Source organism: Anoplolepis gracilipes, chromosome 3 (genome assembly GCF_047496725.1).
Source record: "Anoplolepis gracilipes chromosome 3, ASM4749672v1, whole genome shotgun sequence".
NCBI classification, from domain to species: Eukaryota; Metazoa; Arthropoda; class Insecta; order Hymenoptera; family Formicidae; genus Anoplolepis; species Anoplolepis gracilipes.
The window spans coordinates 9,033,059-9,052,145 of NC_132972.1; the positions used below are offsets into that span (position 1 = coordinate 9,033,059).

At 28.3% G+C, this 19,087-nt stretch overlaps 2 protein-coding genes and 1 long non-coding RNA gene across 4 annotated transcripts; 1 reads left to right on the plus strand and 2 right to left on the minus strand.

The window, feature by feature from the left end:
- Nucleotides 1-300: 300 nt before the first annotated feature.
- LOC140664214 (uncharacterized) lies at nt 301-4,126 on the minus strand. The gene is made up of 3 exons (XR_012046417.1): nt 3,558-4,126; nt 3,215-3,262; nt 301-672 (listed from the first exon to the last, which is right to left on the minus strand). It is a non-coding gene; the product is annotated as an uncharacterized lncRNA (long non-coding RNA).
- Nucleotides 4,127-12,504: 8,378 nt separating this feature from the next.
- On the plus strand, nt 12,505-14,606 carry LOC140663715 (protein crossbronx homolog). Its single transcript, XM_072888116.1, has 7 exons — nt 12,505-12,756; nt 12,918-13,096; nt 13,157-13,221; nt 13,599-13,699; nt 13,778-13,965; nt 14,067-14,235; nt 14,322-14,606. The coding sequence occupies exons 1-7, from the start codon at nt 12,742-12,744 to the stop codon at nt 14,403-14,405; spliced, it is 801 nt and encodes a 266-aa protein (XP_072744217.1). The 5' UTR covers nt 12,505-12,741; the 3' UTR covers nt 14,406-14,606.
- A 389-nt stretch (nt 14,607-14,995) lies between these two features.
- On the minus strand, nt 14,996-19,042 carry LOC140663562 (kinesin-like protein KIF18A). 2 transcript variants are annotated; one of them, XM_072887803.1, is made up of 3 exons: nt 18,841-19,042; nt 15,892-18,476; nt 14,996-15,341 (listed from the first exon to the last, which is right to left on the minus strand). In XM_072887803.1, exons 2-3 carry the CDS (start codon nt 18,414-18,416, stop codon nt 15,302-15,304), a joined length of 2,565 nt encoding a protein of 854 aa, XP_072743904.1. In that variant the 5' UTR covers nt 18,417-18,476; nt 18,841-19,042; the 3' UTR covers nt 14,996-15,301. The 2 variants fall into 2 exon arrangements, with proteins under 2 accessions (XP_072743904.1, XP_072743902.1); XM_072887801.1 differs by having other exon boundaries at nt 14,998-15,341; nt 18,845-19,042.
- Between the last annotated feature and the right edge of the window lie 45 nt (nt 19,043-19,087).

Consider the following 19,087-nt stretch of genomic DNA (forward strand, 5'->3'; position numbering starts at 1 on the left):
TGCGTATATGTTATTATTGAAATACTTTTTACAAAATTATTGAACTTAATATGTATATATGTGTACATAAAGAATATTATTGAATACAATAAATGCCTAAGATACAAGATAAATTAATTTTATTATAAATTAATTGTACCTCATTGTTAGAAAACTTCTATTTTTTCAGAAATAATCGTTAACACCATTGATATAATTTTTATTACATTGTTTGTTCATTATAAATTAATAAATGTAACAAGAAAACAGAATCGTTTGTACACTACATAAAATTACTTTACAATTAGTTAAAATACATTTTACGAATTAGTTTGTAATCGCGTTACACGCTTTGAAGTGCGTTAAATGTATGAAATAATAATATCATTTTAGTTAGAGAATTTTATATGCATTTTAGAATTACTTGATATATGTATTTCAACGCGTCACACAGTATGGCAGAGAAAGAGAGAAAGAAAGAGAAAGAACACACTGTCCTTGACGTCACACGTTGAGTAGTAAAAGAGGAGAGAGCCCGGCGTATGTGACCTGTGACAGCCGTGAGTCATTCATTCCGAGTCAGGCGGGCGTAGTGACAGTTCGCGCACGTGCTTTTACTCCGGCGCTAGTGCCAGCATGTGCGTCTCGTGTTCGTCACCTCGAGGTTGAGCGCGCCGTAAACGTTTCTCGCAACTATAACACATATAATAATACTATTCGATAAATCTTAACGTGTTAAAATACGTCTAAAAAGATTGTAAAATATAATGAAATAATAATATTTGATCTCGGTGACATAACGCGTTATTGTTCACATTTGTCTCGGCTTTGTATCGTAATCGCGATCGCGGTCGTATTTTCACTCATGTAATTCTGATTTCGATCACGAAACTGCATCGGAGGTCGTATTTGACATCGACTAAATGGAATTTTCTCAACGTTCTCTTGCTTTCCAGTAAAAAATAATTGATTGAAGGAGATATCGAACCGATGTCATTTATCGGCGTTTATTTGGTGTTTTTTCAATCATTATTTCTCTGGGCAACAACGTTTACATGTCTCAGTATCGCGGCTCAGGTAAATGCTGGCCGCGTAGGTAGACGCAGGTTCGTGTATAAAGAGATACATGAACGCGCGGTTAATATTAAGCTAACACTCGAAAATTCGCTTCTGAATGATTAGGAAAACATATTTCGCAATATTGTGGCTATTGCCACAATCCGTGGGAAGAGCGATATCTTCTTTACGAAATATGTTCTAATCATTCAGAAGTGAATTTTCGAGCGTTTTAAGATACATTACTGCTCGTGAAGTACATTGCCGATATTTATGTAAAATATTTTATTAATAAAAATTGAACTTTCGAGGATATTAGAAGACACATATTATTAATCGCACAAGCCACCCCAAACCACCCCATTTTTAATCATTTAAGCGCTCTACGAGCCTCGAGCAACGACCAAGTCCTTTCCGCTCTCGGCCATCTTGTCGGCCACCCGAACGAACCGACGAAACCGCGCCCCGCGAGAAGCCGCCAACTGCGATCCACCCGCGAATTCATACCCGAATCGATACGCGTTGGCATAGATCGATCGGTCGGGGCGTCCCGCCCACCGAAGTCGCGCAACCCCGCGACACCGATGGCCGTCAGCCCGTCCCGCTAACGAACTACGATCAGCGATACACACACCCACACGCACACCAACACATACGACACTTGTAGTATATCATAGGTATTTATAATAAATTAATTTAACACACGAACTACCGCCCTTGTCTCGAAACCAACCCTATGATCCCGGCTGCCCGCTATCCGCGCTCGCGAAGACGCGCTCGCAAGAACGCGTTACAATATTATGTTAAATTTTAACATAAAAATAAATGTAAATTTCATAGTTTGCCATAGCTTTTTTGTGAAAATTTAACGAAAATAGAATGTTAATGTAACATATTAATAATCGCTCTTATATTATAGAATAAATTCAACATTTCTGTTTTATTAATTTTAACAGATAAATTCTGTCACTAATAAATCGAAACATATTTATAATGTAAAATTAAATTAAAAATAAGTGCATATTGTGTTATTTACCCTCTTTTTTATGAGTTATTTAATTAACTCATCATTTAACAGTTGACTTGAATTAACAAAACAGTAATATATTAAATTAATAAGTAAATGTGTTAAATTTTAACACATAAATTTTAACTATCAAAATTTTTAACAACAAAACACAAATTTTCTAACTGTGAATTGTTTTGTAGACGCATACCATCATCAAAAGTTGTAAAAGATAAATACAATGTGTATACCAAAAAAAATGGTATTTTATAAGTTCTTTTAATAAATATTTTTAATAAATAAAAATAACTTTTTTTTACATGATATTTTTTGAAACACCTTATTTATAAAATAAATTAAAATTATTGTATATATACTGTATATATTTAACTCTTCAAAGTTTTAATAAGTAGCAAATGTCCATTAGTAAAATTGTTTTCTGTTATCATTGGATTAATGATTTTAAATATTAAATAATATAATGGTAAGAAAATATCCACTTTAATATATATTCTTACATTATCTTATATATAAGAATATCTGAAACTATATTACCCTTCAGAGAATTTCTCCCTTAAATTAACAATAAGAGTATTCTTTTGGCGCTTATTTTAAAGAAAGATATTATAAAAATAAGTAAAATATTCTTATAATAAAATGAGAATATAATTTTTTCGATGTAAGTATAAAAAGTATATTTACATGCATATTAACCTCTGTCGGCAGAACATTAAAGATTTGTATCTTTAAAACTATTTAAACTTATATATACGTATATATAGTTGAAATAAATATTTCACGTATATCTTATATAAAATTAGAATAAATATCATATTTTTATTTTAAAAATATTAGTCCTTTTCCTTCAATTTTTATATACAAATAAATAATAAATAATCTATAACTAACAATAAATAATCTATTTTAATAAAAGATTCAAAATAATAAATTAAAAATTTAATAAAAAATTTTTTTTTTAAATATAATACGTACAAAAAAAACGTATAAAAAGAAATTCTTCTATGATTTAAAATTGACTCAGAATTCACTAGAATGCACTATATATTGCCGTCCGAGGGTTAAAGCAACGAATTTATTTACAATCTACATCTCTATCTTTCAAAATCTCTACATAAATCCGTTACTTTTAAATAAAAACTTTTTTTCGCTCACCGACACTGATGCATAACAGCGGAGTTGTCGACATTAAAGCTACGTTGTCTGTAACATACAAAATAAAATAAAAATTATAGCAGCGATTTTAAATAATTAATATTAAAGAATTTATTATTATACTTAATAAATTTATATTCGATGCGTACAATAATAAGCAGATATATATAAATATGGAATAATTTTGTACATTAAAAAAAAAAATTTTTTTAAATAAAAACTTTAATAAGATTTAAGTAAAAATCTTTATCTCTGAGTTTCTCTTGATTAAATCATTCAAATAAATGAATCGAATTCATTCGTATAAAGAATTTATAATAATTAAAATACAAATAATATTTACCCTAAGGTTGCTCCGCCGGTGCAGGATGTCTCTCCTAGGCCTCCTCCTCCTCTCAGATGTCAGGGAAGCCAGGATCTATTGTTTTATACGCGCGATATACTTTTTTTAATTTGTTTAAACCGTACAAAAGTAAAATCGCATATTTTAAACCATACGAAAGTAAAAACGCGCGATAGTTTGACGGCACTCCCGCACTTTTACGCGCGATACATTGACGGCACTCCCGAATTTCGAAACAATCAAAAATCCAATTTTATCAAGCGCGAGAATCATACTTGAAGTCGACAGGTCAGGCACGATCAAACTCTAAGCAAGAGTTAAGTCCGAAGTGGAAGAAGACGAAAGATCGAGAGAATCCCATTTAGTCGGCATTAAATACGATCCCCGATAACAATTTCGTGATCGAAATCAAAATATTATACGAAAACACGACCGCGATCGCAACGAAGTTGAGACGAATGTCAAAAACAATAGCGCGCTATATGTCACCAAGGTCGAATGTTATTATTTTATTTCGAAATCATTTTAGACGTATTTTAACATGTTAAGATTTATCGTAATATTATTGTATATTATTTGTATTATTATTACGTATATTATCGTCGCGAGAAACGTGTACGGCGCGCTCGACCTCGAGGTGACCGAACGCGAGGCGCACGTGTCGGCGCCGGCGCCGACATCGGAGTAAAAACACGTGCGCACACTACGCCCGCCAGAGTAAGAATGAATGACTCATGGCTGTCACTAGTCACGTACGCCGTACGCGCCAGGCTCCCCTCTCTTACTATGGAATGCGTGACGTCAAAGACAAGGTCGAATATGCTCATTCTCTCTCTCTCTTTCTCTTCGCCTCCAGACAATAACAAATACGCACTATACTACGTGATACAATTTAACGCGTTGAAATATGTACAATCAAATAATTCTAAAATACATGTAAAATTCCTTAACTAAAATGATATTATTATTCGATTTAATGCAATATATTTAAAATACATAAAACGCGATTGCGAAATGTGTAAAATACATTAACGAAAGCAATCTTATAACATTTGCCATATAACTGTTTAACGATTTCTTTATTATATTCGTTGAAAATTATATTAATGATGTGAACAATTATTTGTAAAAATGATAGAAATTTATATTATAGATACTAGCATATATTTATAGACGTATAATAATTAAATATAAATTAATAATGAAAAATATGTACAAATTTACTGCCTGTACTTATTATATTTACTAAATATGTATAACTCTCTGTAATTATAGAAATTTGTCATATTATATTAAATAAATGTTCTCTCTTTCATCGTAACTATTTAATTATTCCTATATATTACGTGTGTTTGTTTTAATCTATCAGAGAAAGTAAAAGAGAGAACGAGAGAAAAAACCAGAGATATTCTATCACTTTATTCTATCACTAAAAATTAATGTATCAAATACAAATTATTAATATTTTAATATTTGTTTATTATAAAAAAGTTTTTTATTAGATGTGCCTGTTTTTATTATAGCTTATTCTATTTAATTTATCCGATTAAAATATGAATTTTTATTAATAAAATATTTTACATAAATATTAGCAATGTATTTCACGAGCAATAATGTATCTTAAAACGCTCGAAAATTCGCTTCTGAATGATTAAGAAAACATGATTCGCAAAGAAGGTATCGCTAAAATCCGCGGGAAGAACGATATCTTCTTTGCGAAATATGTTTTCCTATTCATTCAGAAACGAATTTTCGAGCGTTTTAAAATACATTACTGCTCGTGAAGTATGTTGCCGATATTTATGTAAAATATTTTATTAATAAAAATAGAACTTTCGAGAATATTAGAAGACACATATTATTAATCGCGTATGAGTATGTCAATTGCATAATCGGCATTAATTAACAGCAATTAATAAAGCTTTTTTTTCGAAATTAATATATCAAACGTTCTGCTATTAAAATTGTAAATTAAAAGCGACAAATAGATGAATTAAATGAGTCAACTGATGAATAGAATTACAGTAATTAAATAAAATAAAATTATATTATAATTATGTATTCATATATTATATAAGAGTCTCTTGCAACAATGATTTCGGTTAATTAATTTTGATAAGTAATTTTCCTATTCTTTTCGAATCACGATTAGTTGTTACAGAAATCGTCTCGCATCAATTTTTTTATTAATAATACAAGTATTTATAAAATTAAATATCATAAAATAAATTGCTTGTTTTTGAAAAAAGAAAGAGAGAGAAAGAGAGAGAGAGAGAGAGAGAGAGAGAGAGATTAAGAGAGAATATAATTCATCGTTGTGTTTTGTCAATTTTTAATGTTAAATATATAATTGTTATTGCTAAATATGTATATAAGAAACATATCTCTACATTTGTTTAAATATGAAACATATAATCCAACATATTATATTCTTCTATAGTAACTTTATATATATATATATATATATATATATATATATATATATATATATATATATAAATACATATTAATAATTTTATTTTATATAATTATTATAATATTATTCATTAGTTTAACACGTTTAATACATCTATTTGGTTTATTTTAACAACAGAATATGTTTGACACTAATTTCGGCAAAAAAAACTTTATTAATTATTGTTAATTAATGTCGATTATGCAATTGACATACTCGTACGCGATTAATAATATGTGTCTTCTAATATTCTCGAAAGTTCTATTTTTATTAATAAAATATTTTACATAAATATCGGCAACATACTTCACGAGCAGTAATGTATTTTAAAACGCTCGAAAATTCGCTTCTGAATGAATAGGAAAACATATTTCGCAAAGAAGATATCGTTCTTCCCGCGGATTTTAGCGATACCTTCTTTGCGAATCATGTTTTCTTAATCATTCAGAAGCGAATTTTCGAGCGTTTTAAGATACATTATTGCTCGTGAAATACATTGCTGATATTTATGTAAAATATTTTATTAATAAAAATTCATATTTTAATCGGATAAATTAAATAGAATAAGCTATAATAAAAACAGGCACATCTAATAAAAAACTTTTTTATAATAAACAAATATTAAAATATTAATAATTTGTATTTGATACATTAATTTTTAGTGATAGAATAAAGTGATAGAATATCTCTGGTTTTTTCTCTCGTTCTCTCTTTTACTTTCTCTGATAGATTAAAACAAACACACGTAATATATAGGAATAATTAAATAGTTACGATGAAAGAGAGAACATTTATTTAATATAATATGACAAATTTCTATAATTACAGAGAGTTATACATATTTAGTAAATATAATAAGTACAGGCAGTAAATTTGTACATATTTTTCATTATTAATTTATATTTAATTATTATACATCTGTAAATATATGTGTGTATCTATAATATAAATTGCTATCGCTTTTACAAATAATTGTTCACACACACACACACACACATCATTGATATAATTTTCAACGAATATAATAAATAAATCGTGCAGTTATATTAGTCATACAGTAAGTCATAAGATTTCTTTCGTTGAAGTATTTTACACATTTCGCAATCGCATTTCATGTATTTTAAATATATTGCATTAAATCGAATAATAATATCATTTTAGTTAAGGAATTTTACATGTATTTTAGAATTATTTGATTGTACATATTTCAACGCGTTAAATTGTATCACGTAGTATAGTGCGTATTTGTATTGTCTGGCGCGAGGAGAAAGAGAGAGAGAGAATGAGCATACTCGACCTTGTCTTTGACGTCACGCATTCCATAGTAAGAGAGGGGAGACCGCCGCGTATGGCGTACGGCGTACGTAACTCGTGACAGTTGTGCGCCATTCATTCCGAGTCCGGCGAGCGTACGATGCGCACGTGCTTTTACTCCGGCGCCGGCAGTTGCGTCTCGCGTTCTCGCGATCACCTCGAGGTCGAACGCGCCGTATACAATTTTCGCGATGATAATACGTAATAATAATATGATAATATTACGCGATAAATATTAATATATTAAAATACATAAAAAATGATTCCGAAATAAAATAATAACATTCGACCATGGTGACATATAGGGCGCTACTGTTTTGACATTCGTCTCAGCTTCGTTGCGATCGCAGTCGTGTTTTTGTATAATATTTTGATTCGATCACGAAATTGTTATCGGGGATCGTATTAGATGTCTACTAAATGATTATCTCGATCTTTCGTCTTCTTCCGCTTCAGACTTAACTCTTGCTTAGAGTTTGATCGTGCCTGACCTGTCGACTTCAAGTATAATTCTCACGCTTAATAAAATTGGATTTTTGATTGTTTCGAAATTCGGGAGTGCCGTCAATGTATCGCGCGTAAAAGTGCGGGAGTGCCGTCAAACTATCGCGCGTTTTTACTTTTGTACAGTTTAAAATATTGCGCGATTTTATTTTTGTGCGGTTTCAACAAATTAAAAAAAATATATCGCGCGTATAAAACAATAGTTCCTGACAATCTGAGAGGAGGAGGAGGCCTAGGAGAGGCATCCTGCATCGGCGGAGCAACCTCAGGGTAAATATTATTTGTATATTAATTAATAAATACCTTATACGAAATAATTCGATGCTTTTAGTTGAATGATTTAATTAAAAGAAATTCAGAGATAAAGATTTTTGTATAAATCTTATAAAAGTTTCTATTTAAAAAGAAAAGTTTTTTTAATTTACAAAATTATTTAATATTTAGATATCTGCTTATTTTTGTACGCATCGAATATAAATTTCATGAGTACGATAACAAATTCTTTAATATTAATTATTTAAAATCGCTGCTATAATTTGGATTTTATTTTGTATGTTACAGACAACGTAGCTTTAATGTCGACAACTCCGCTGTTACGCATCAATGTCGGTGAGTGAAAAAAAGTTTTTATTTAAAAGCAACGAGTTTATGTAGAGATTTTGGTAGACAGAGATGTAGATAAATTCGTTAATATTTGCGATTATTAATCCTAATAATAACAAAAACCAATTTTACAAATGGACATTTGCTATTTATTAAAAATCTGACAAGTTAAATATATATAATTACATATAATTTACAAATAATATATTTCAAAAAATATAATTTAAAATAGAAAATATTTTTATTAAGAATATTTAATTAAAGAACTTATAAAGCATATATATTTCAAGAACACAATTTTTTTGGTGTATACATGATTATATTTGATTTGGGACTATTAACGCTTGAATGACATACGCGTTTACAAAATGATTATAATAACGTACGATTCTAAACAAATATTAAAATATCATAAATATATAATATTTACATGAAATAAATTTTGATATAAAGATGTCTAAAAAATAAGATTTAAGTTTATAAAATTCCCTTCTTTATATGCAAATGGAACAGATTTATTTTCAAGTAAAAGCACAGAAATAGAAAAGAAACTAAACTTGACGCAGCAAAAATCTATAAGTTATACTGTCGCCAGTTTCAGAACATAATATTTTTAACAAATGGACTTTAATACGTGTGAACGCTGGAGAATCCATTAATCATATGGATCTTCAGGTAAATATTAATATATAAATATTATTATATAAATATTAATATATATTTCAATTAAAACACTTGTTACATTATTACAAATTATTACAAAGTAATAATATTAATATACAATATATGCCAAGTGTTTTAATAATAGCTTTATATATTTATATGAATTTTTTAATTTAGTGGTGATCCAACGTCAAACATTTAAATTAAGTTTGCAATCAAGGAAAAAGCAATCGCACATTGCAAAAAAGATGAGTTGGAATTATTATGCGCAATTAAACTTCGCAGTTATGGAATTTCTCTTGGTAAACGTACCAGAATTTCAATTAAATAATAAGCTTCATCAAGTTAGTTATTTTTAACTTTGTGTAGCCATGACAAGCACATCATTAATTATAGTTATCTACATAAAAACTCTTGCAACAAATATATATTATAATGCAAATAAATGTATATATTTAAGATAACTTTTAATTAATATCTAATTCTTGATTTTTACAAAGTAATGAGACAGTATATGCCATTTAAATAGAAAAGATACAGAAGATTTAATAAATAAAATATTGAATAAAGAATAAGATCATTGATTTAAAACTGTAAAGAGTGGACTGAAAAATATAAAAATAAGACAAAATGGACTGTATGTCAAAGTTTGTTAAGAAAAAATCTTATAAGAAATATTATTGAAATCTTATAGCAAAATCTTATAGAAAAATTTAAAGCTTGTTTAATTTTATCGGAAATGTAATAGAAAACTATGTAATCACTAGATGTAACAAATTAATATTGTCTTTGATTTGTGAATTGATAAATATTTGTAAACTTTATTCAAAACTGCTATAAAAGATCTATTATTTTATTCCGTTGACTTAAGAAGAAACAAAATTATATACATACGTTTACTAATATAGACTAATAAAATAACGAAAATTTAGAATATATCTTACAAATAATCTATATTATTGAATATGATGATGACAAAATTAATATTAAATTATTAATTTAAATTATTAATATTATTATATTTTAATATTAAATATTATTATATTTGGAATATTTGAGAATAAATTATGGATGGATAAAATAACTTTCCAGCGAAACGAGTTGAATAACATTATAACATTTCTAATATTATTATTTTGTTTTGTTTTATTATTTATAATTATATACTACAAAGTTGTTAACCATATTGTGTACTTGGTGAGTTTGTGCACTTTTGAGTTAGAGTTAGACAAAGAGTAAAATGAGAAATATCATACAATACGCGTATATGAATTCAAGACTAATCTAAAATAATCGAAGATCATATATCTCATTGTCAGTAGAATGATGTCGCTTCAAATAATGCGAATCTTTTCGAGCCTGTTACTATCAATACGTCTTGCTTTTATTTGCTATAATCAACTAAAAATATTCTTTTTCGTAGGATGTCTCGCAAATATCTAAAGTTCTTCCAATCTATTTTAATTGGATTATACGTTTTATACTTAAACAAATGTAAAGATATATTTCTTATGTATTTTGACGAGCATCAACAATTATGTTACATTAAAAATTGAGAAAACATAACGACTTATACTTTGTCTCTCTCTCTCTCTCTCCCTCCCTCTCTCTTTCTCTCTCTCTTTCTCTCTCTCTCTTTCTCTCTTCAAAAATATAGACAAATAATTTATAAAGACGAGATAATCACCGTATAATATTTTATTTTAAACATTTCTTTTTTATTATTAATAAAAAAGTTGATGCAAAAGTCACGCTTTGTAACAACTAGTTGTGATTTGAAAAGAAATAGGAAATTGCTCATCAAAAATTAATTAATTGAGATCGTTGTTGCAACGGAGATTTTTATATAACTTTGTACATGTATATATAATTACAAATTTATAATTTTATTTTATTTTATTTTATTTAATAATTATAATTTTATTCATCAATTTGACTCGTTTTATTCATCTATTTGCTGTTTTGAATATAATTTATATTTTCAACAATAAAATCTATTTAATATTCATTAATTTTGGAAAAAAACTTTATTAATTACTGCTAATTAATGCCGATTATGCAATTGACATACTCGTAAGCAATTAGTAATATGTCTTCTAATATCGTCGAAAGTTCAATTTTTATTAATAAAATATTTTACATAAATATCGGCAATGTATTTCACGAGCAATAATGTACCTGAAAATGCTTGAAAATTCGCTTCTGAGTTATTAGGAAAACATATTTCGCAAAGAAGGTATCGCCGACCTTGCCTGTAGCGATATCTTCTTTGCGAAACATGTTTTCCTAATCATTCAGAAGCGAATTTTCGAGCATTTTCAGGTACATTATTGCTCATGAAATACATTGCCGATATTTATGTAAAATATTTTATTAATAAAAATTGAACTTTCGACGATATGAGAAAACACATATTACTAATCGCGTACGAGTATGTCAATTGCATAATCGGCATTAATTATCAGTAATTAATAAAGTTTTTTTTCCCGAAATTAATATATCAAACGTCCTGCTCTTAAGATTGTAAATTCAAAGCGACAAATAGATGAATTAAATGAGTCAATTGATGAATAGAATTACAGTAATTAAATAAAATAAAATTATATTATAAATATGTATTTATATATCATATATAGTTACATAAGAGTCTCTTGCAACAATGATCTGGGTTAATTAATTTTGATAAGTAATTTTCTTTTTTTCAAATCACGATTAGTTGTTACACAAATAATCTCGCATCAACTTTTTTATTAGTAATATAAGAATTTATACAATTATTTAGCGGGGACCTTCTGTTAGCTCTAATGCTTTAGCTAAAATTAATGAAATTTTTACGATTATGACAGCAAACACGATATAATTCGGGCAATTTTTACTTAAATAAGTAAAAAATTAACATTTTTCTCTAATTAAAAACATTTTGTATGTTTACATATATTTATATCTGATCTTTATCTCATTTAATTGAATCTATTGATATCTAAAAGTTTATTATTATTGTATTTGTAGAACAATATAATACTCTAAATTATTAAATTGTTGAAAGAAAATTTTTTTTTTCATATAAAATAAGTTTTAATTTGTAAAATGTAGAATGTAAAAATAGCGTTTAATAAAAGAAAAAGAATTACAAAAAATCAAGATATTATTGGCAGAATTAGAATATTGACAATATTTACTTGGTTATTTGATATTAAAAGTAAATTATTGCCATTGTGGAGAAATAACAAATTATTTTTAGGTGAAAGTGAATAAGCAAAATGTGTTAATAAATTTTGTGGACATAGCACGGATCGCAACCAAAACTGTACACATTATGCGTTATCCATTGAGAACATTAGTGGACATTGGCTATGTAGTTCAATGTTCACGTTTTTATGTCCACAGAGGACGTATCGCTTTCAGGGATCACGTAAAACCGAGCCATGGCGTCTCTCAGGCTTTTCTCTGATAAATATCGTATGCCATCAGTTTGAATTACATGCTCTATGGTTGACGCTATATCATATGTTTATCTGTAAATTAGCCCAAATGGTCCAGTACAATCTCCAACGATTATCAACAAGCATGAGTTATCTTTATGTTAAATGCAATGTAGCAGGATATTAATATCAACAACTTATACATTTTTTAAGACGATTCATCATGTCGGGGACCAAGGTAAGAATAGTTAAACTGTGATACTACATTTAATAACAATGATCAAATAAATGAAAGAAGAGTCACATATAAATATATATATTTATATTCTCTATTTTCTACATTGTTTTGTATTAATAAATATTTTTTAAAAATGTAATATAACATTTTGCTGTGTTTAGAGCGAAGACAAAAATGATAATTTAAACAGGCAAGGTTCCTTCAGGAAGATTGTGCCAGGAAGCAGTAATGGAGAATCTTCATTGAGCATGTCTGTAAAAATGATAGATAGACCGATTGTCTCGCAAACTAACAAACAACATGCTGTTTTCTTACAGGAATATAATATTATTTCAGAATAGTGAGTATAGTAGTACTATAACATGTGTAATGTAGAAATAACTAACATTTTTTTTTCTAGCAAGATGTTGTGCTCTCAAGATTTAAAAGGAATTTATGTAATGCCGTCTGCTTTAAATTCTTTTTGTAAGTACTGTTAAATTTATGCATGTCAAGTTTAATATTTATAATTTAGTATGTATTTTTATGCTAATCTTTACAATATTATTGCTTTGAAATTAGAACAATTAGTGTTTGTATGATTCATAAAAAGACGAAGAAAAGAGAAAAAGAATGAATGTCCTTTATTCTTTATTCCATATTTGAAATTTTTTTATTGGAACATTAGTATATTTTTAGGTATAAACCTATTTTATAGGTCTTGCTCATCCTGATTACAACTTGTATAATGGTTCTGATGTAAATATATCCATATCTCTTGCCTGTTTCATTTTAATATAGTTAGGATGACTATTTTAAAAAGTTCTAATACATGTATTATTTTTAAACATATTTTGCCACAGTATGGTTTGGTGTACAATTTATTCGGCAAGGGATCTACAAAGGTGGAGTGTTTAGGTTCACCATTACGTTGCCTCCAAATTTTCCACTTGGAGATTGCCCTGTAAGGATCACAACAAGTCAAGTAATCTTATGTATATAAATTTGATCTCATAGTTTTAATGTCTGAAATATATTTTAGAAAGTTGTGTTTGAAACTCAAGTTTTCCATCCATTGATAAATCCAGAAAATGGTGAATTGTGTACATCGTGGGGGTTTCCTGAATGGAAACGAAATAACAGAATTTGGCAATTAATACAATATATCGCAAAAGTATTTATTAAACTGGATACAAAAATGACTCCAATTAATCAGGAGGCATCTAGCTTGTAAGTATAATTGTTATTTACTTTACATGTGAGAAATATATTCAAAGAAATTGTGAAATGTCTCATTCCAGTTTTTTTTACAATTTTTGACGACGTTACAGACAAGAAAGTAATCTTGAGGCTTTTCGAGAACGGGTGAAAACTTGCGTGAAGGCAAGCGTGAATAAAGTATTTGATCCACCTACCATGGACGATCCGCATTATATTACATTCACTCGATATGTAAATGAAGTGCATGATTCTACTAAACAAGAAATTTACGAATCAAAGGTAAATAAATATTTGAGAATCATTTATCATGAAAATAGAATACATTAAATTCAAGAATTTACTCATTGGTCTATTGTACTTTATAGAGCGAAGATGAAAATAAACCGTTAGGATTATCATGGGTACAACCTGGTTCTCTTCAACCATTTTCAAAACCAGAAGCTAGATAATAGAGTTTAAAATATTCAAATACAGACAAATAGTGAAACAACATACGTCCTTAAGAATTATATAAGGAAATTTATTGCTCTCTTGGCAATCAGTATAGATAAAATCTTATTAATATATTACTATTTTTCTATTCAGATTATATATATATATATATATATACATACATATATATGCCTTAAAATTTTATATGAATCCATGTGTTAAATGACTGCTGTGTAGAACAAATTAGAATATATACTCTTGTAGTTTTTAATAAAAAGAGATTAATATATAATTATGTTCAAATATGAATTATTATTTTTATATAAAACTATCATAAAGATTTGTCCATTTCAGGAATTTCGACATGTGCTTGCAGGAATAAATATTTCAAATATTGAATAATAGAGTATGAACAAAACATTAAAATATTATAAATTTATTTATTATAAAATTTATTATAAAATATACATTTTTTTTTTTTGAGGAAATCTCAATGAAGATTTAAGGAGATCGTAATTGATAAGATAATGACAATTTTTTACCATTTACATGGAACTTTACATAGTAATTTCTGTCATTTCTTGTATAATTGTTTTTTTAGCAATTTTGGTAAATAATTAGAAAGATAATTTTTGTATAGCTATAAATTATTATATATTTTATGCATTATAGTTTTAAAGTTATTAAAGATTAAAAAATATATCGTCCCTCGTTAAAATTATAACTATTTAGAATTCTAAAATTATAACTACTCATAAATATTTATAATACTTATTAATAATTTAATGAATTGACTTATGAATTACTGAATTTTGAATCGACTTATGAATAATTTAATTTATAAAATTAAAGTCAACTATTTTCCCAATATTACATTGAAAAGATACAGGCATTATAAATTTTAAATCTAATATTACCATGGAACTCTAGTGGATGGTGGAGCTGGAGCAGATCTGTAATGAAATATTTTATTTTATTTTAAAATATTAAAAGATATAATAGTTATTAAAAAATATATGTAAGTTATCCTAAAACTAATGTTTTTTTTAATAAAATTCTCTGGCCAAGTTGATTTGAAGACAATTTTTTCTCAATGAAAAAATGTCAAGAGAGCTCATCATTTTTTCTTATATATCTTTTAATTAACACACAATAAGTCTTAAATTAAAATTCTATTAAAATAAACTCCGCTTAAAATTAGATGAAAAAATAATTTGTTCTGAAAAAAGTATAGTTTTGTTAATCTTTTAATTATTTTTACAATGTTTAGTTTGTAAAAAAATTTTCTTTCTTAATTGCTTATAACTCGAAAATTATTGATGTATTGGCATTTTCATTGAGGAAAAATCGTTCCTAAGTTGATCAGAGAATTTATTATTAAAAAGACATTTAGTTTTGGAATACTCTATATATATATATATATATATATATTTGCATACAGTATTTCAAATATATAGATAAAAATGTTAACTTTCTATATTATAAATTTTCTTTGTTATTTACCTTTTTCCGATAGTAGAATTTTGGTACGGATGCGTTGTCATAAGCCCGCGTCTCTCTTTATTACGTGTTGCCTTAAGCGTTGCATCCGTTTTTTCCTTGATATTATTATGTCGAGATGAAGGCGATGCAAGATATGTATTATTCTTTAGTTTATTTAGAATGGCAATACTCTTTGCGCTCATTTGAGTAGGTTTCTGCTTCTTCAAGTCTTTTTCTGCGTTCTCCTTATTTACTCGATTATTCTGTAGAATATTTTTATTATTCATTAATTGCTGTTTCATCTGCTTCGGGGGTGTGCTGTTATTTTCGCTGTGTTCATCAGACAGTATACGTTTCCTTGTTTTTGCAATAGGGCTTTCATGTGAAATTTTTTGTACAAATTTATCATTTTGCATATTATTTTCATGACTACTACTCTCATTGTATAAATTAAAAGTATTATTGATATCATTACTTTCATTTGTAACAGCGTCGAAAGTGAAATTCGAAATATTCAAGTTGCGATCGTCGCATTCCTCACTATTTGCTTCCGATTTTATCGCAATCGCTGGCATAGAATTATTTAATGGATTTATTCCAACCATATTCAAACAAATAAATGCATTGAAATTTTCCTCGTCGCTTATTGTGTTCGAATCAGACCATGTGATATTTCGAGAACCTTCAAACAACTTTAGTAATTCTTTGAATTCCAGTTGCATTTTATCAGTCATTGTTCCATAGCCGTCCACTATATTATAATAATTTTGCAATTTATTACTCATTACTTTTATTATAGTGTTAATTGATTGTCTCTCACATTGCAAGAGATTGCAAAATTTCTTTATGTGTTGCTGCATATTGGGAATCCAACATTTTTCAATTTCGGAAATTTGTAAAGACAATTTACTCTGTAAATTCTCATCAAAAGGTTTAACTTTTAGTTGGGAAGTAGTTATTTCTTGTATTTCTGTCTCGACTGAACATAGTTTCTGCCATATTGTTTGTATTTGTGCTTTAAGGGAATCTCTTTGCCGTTGGAAATAGCGTAAAGACTTGTTAATACGAGACTTTCCACTAGCGTTTTGTTCTTCTGTTGACAAATCCTTAGCAGTTGTTAAATTATGCAATCTTTTATTCGCGTCTTTCTTATAAAGTATTCTATAGGCTAAAATTTTATCGGAACTTTCCAAAGTCAGTAATTTTTCAATCAAATTCTTCTTCTTTTCATATAATTTTGTAAGCTTACAGTACGTTTCCAACATCAATTTATTCGATTTACTTTCCAGCGATGATTGTTTCTCGCTCTCAAAAGCTGCTAATCTCGATTTCAAAATATCTATTTCTTTCTTCTGTTCCTCCACTATCTTAATATAACCAGCAATATGCATTTCACAAGATACATTCTTTTTGGCATATGATTTGATTTTCTTTGCGCGATTTGCATATCTTAAAGTATTATATGTATCTTCATAAGTAAGGCTAGAGGGACCGATATTGGCTATCATAACAGTATAGCAATTACCACCAAGTGAATCTTTCAATAGCCTTGTGAGCTTGGAATCTCTATATGGAATATGTTTTATACCATCTGCTAGATTATTTATACAATTTCCAAGAGCCAATAAAGATTTATTAATGTTAGCGCCTTCCTTAAACCTTACGCCTTTACAACCAGTAGCTGAAGCTCTTTCAGATCCTGCTAAATCAATCATAGACAGCTTGACTCTCTGGACTTGACTATCTAACTTATTAATTATCTTAATATATACTTGGAAAACTGCATGGCTTCTACTACTTTCCTTATTTGCATCTGTTGGATGTTGAGTGCGATTCTTATTACCCTCTGCTAATAGTGATAGTAATTCCTCAGCACTTTGGATAGCGATTGGTTCTAAACCAGCAACTACAACTCCACATCTACCATCTTCTCTCAAGTGTAAGTGTTGGCCTGACTTATGCAACAAGTCTTGTACATTCTCATTATATATTTCCAGGTAAGATACACCTAAATGAAACTCGCATTGTTTGCTTTGCTTCTCGATCTCAGAGAAAAGCTCTGCTACAGTACGATATGTAATACCAAGATCTCCTTTATTACCCAGCATAGTATGCGTTTTACCAGCACCAGTAGCGCCATAAGCAAACACAGAACAATTATAGCCATTAAGAAGATTAGTAATCAAGTTCTTGGTGCTTCCTTCGAACACATTAATATTGGTGGATGTTGAGTTAAAAACCTTGTCAAAAATGAACTGCAAGTGCTTGTTTTGTTTCTTTAACATGTCTCTAGTTTTTTGTGCTACATTGTGAAAGAAAAAAGGTGTTGCCTGCTCTTTTGGATCAAAAATTAACATCTTATCGTCAACAACTTCAACTACTGTTCTACTATTCTCCTGCAGCTCGCGTTCATTATGTGGGCGAACTCTCACGATTACTTTGATGGATATTTCAGAGATATTCTCAGTTTGCATGATCGTAGTGCCGCTTGTGCTTGGCTTGGCTGATTTGCCATTTGGTAACTGTCCTTTTCCCATTGTTTTCATTTGCTAGGTAAATGCTTTGCTGAGATCTTTCTTGTCAAAAACTGTTTTTATGCTTGTAGGCTGTAAAATATAAATAATAGTTTACTAATCCTTGTAGGTCACACAAGGTTTATTGCTGTTCTTAGTCACATATGAGTCACAATGTCTTGTTGTAGTTTTAGCAGTCTCAAGTGCTTGAAAAAATCCACAAAATTTTATATATATTCTTTGACATTTGTAGAAAATGATCATGTACAACAAAAGTAACAAAATAAATTTTAAACATTGTTTTTATTGCCAAGATCTTAGGATATTCTATCATTTAAAATATTTGTGAGTTATAATGACCCACATGTGACCTTTATAAGTTAAATAAGTTAAATAATACATTTATATATACTTTGAATGAAATAATGAAAAGACAGAATTAAACACGTTTACGTACTTACAATTAAGTACTATTACACTTATTCATGCAATCATTCTCGCCAGTCCTCACATCATAATGCGGTTGTATAACACTATTATTGTATTTTTGAAAATATTTCGTCGATTTTAACAACAAACTTTTCATCTACAATCAACATTCGGCAGTCGGCAGTAACGGGGAACCACAACCCATAACCGTTTATAATACAAATTGTATTTTGCCGCTAGCCGACAGAGGTCTCCACAGTGTCTCCCTTAGGCTG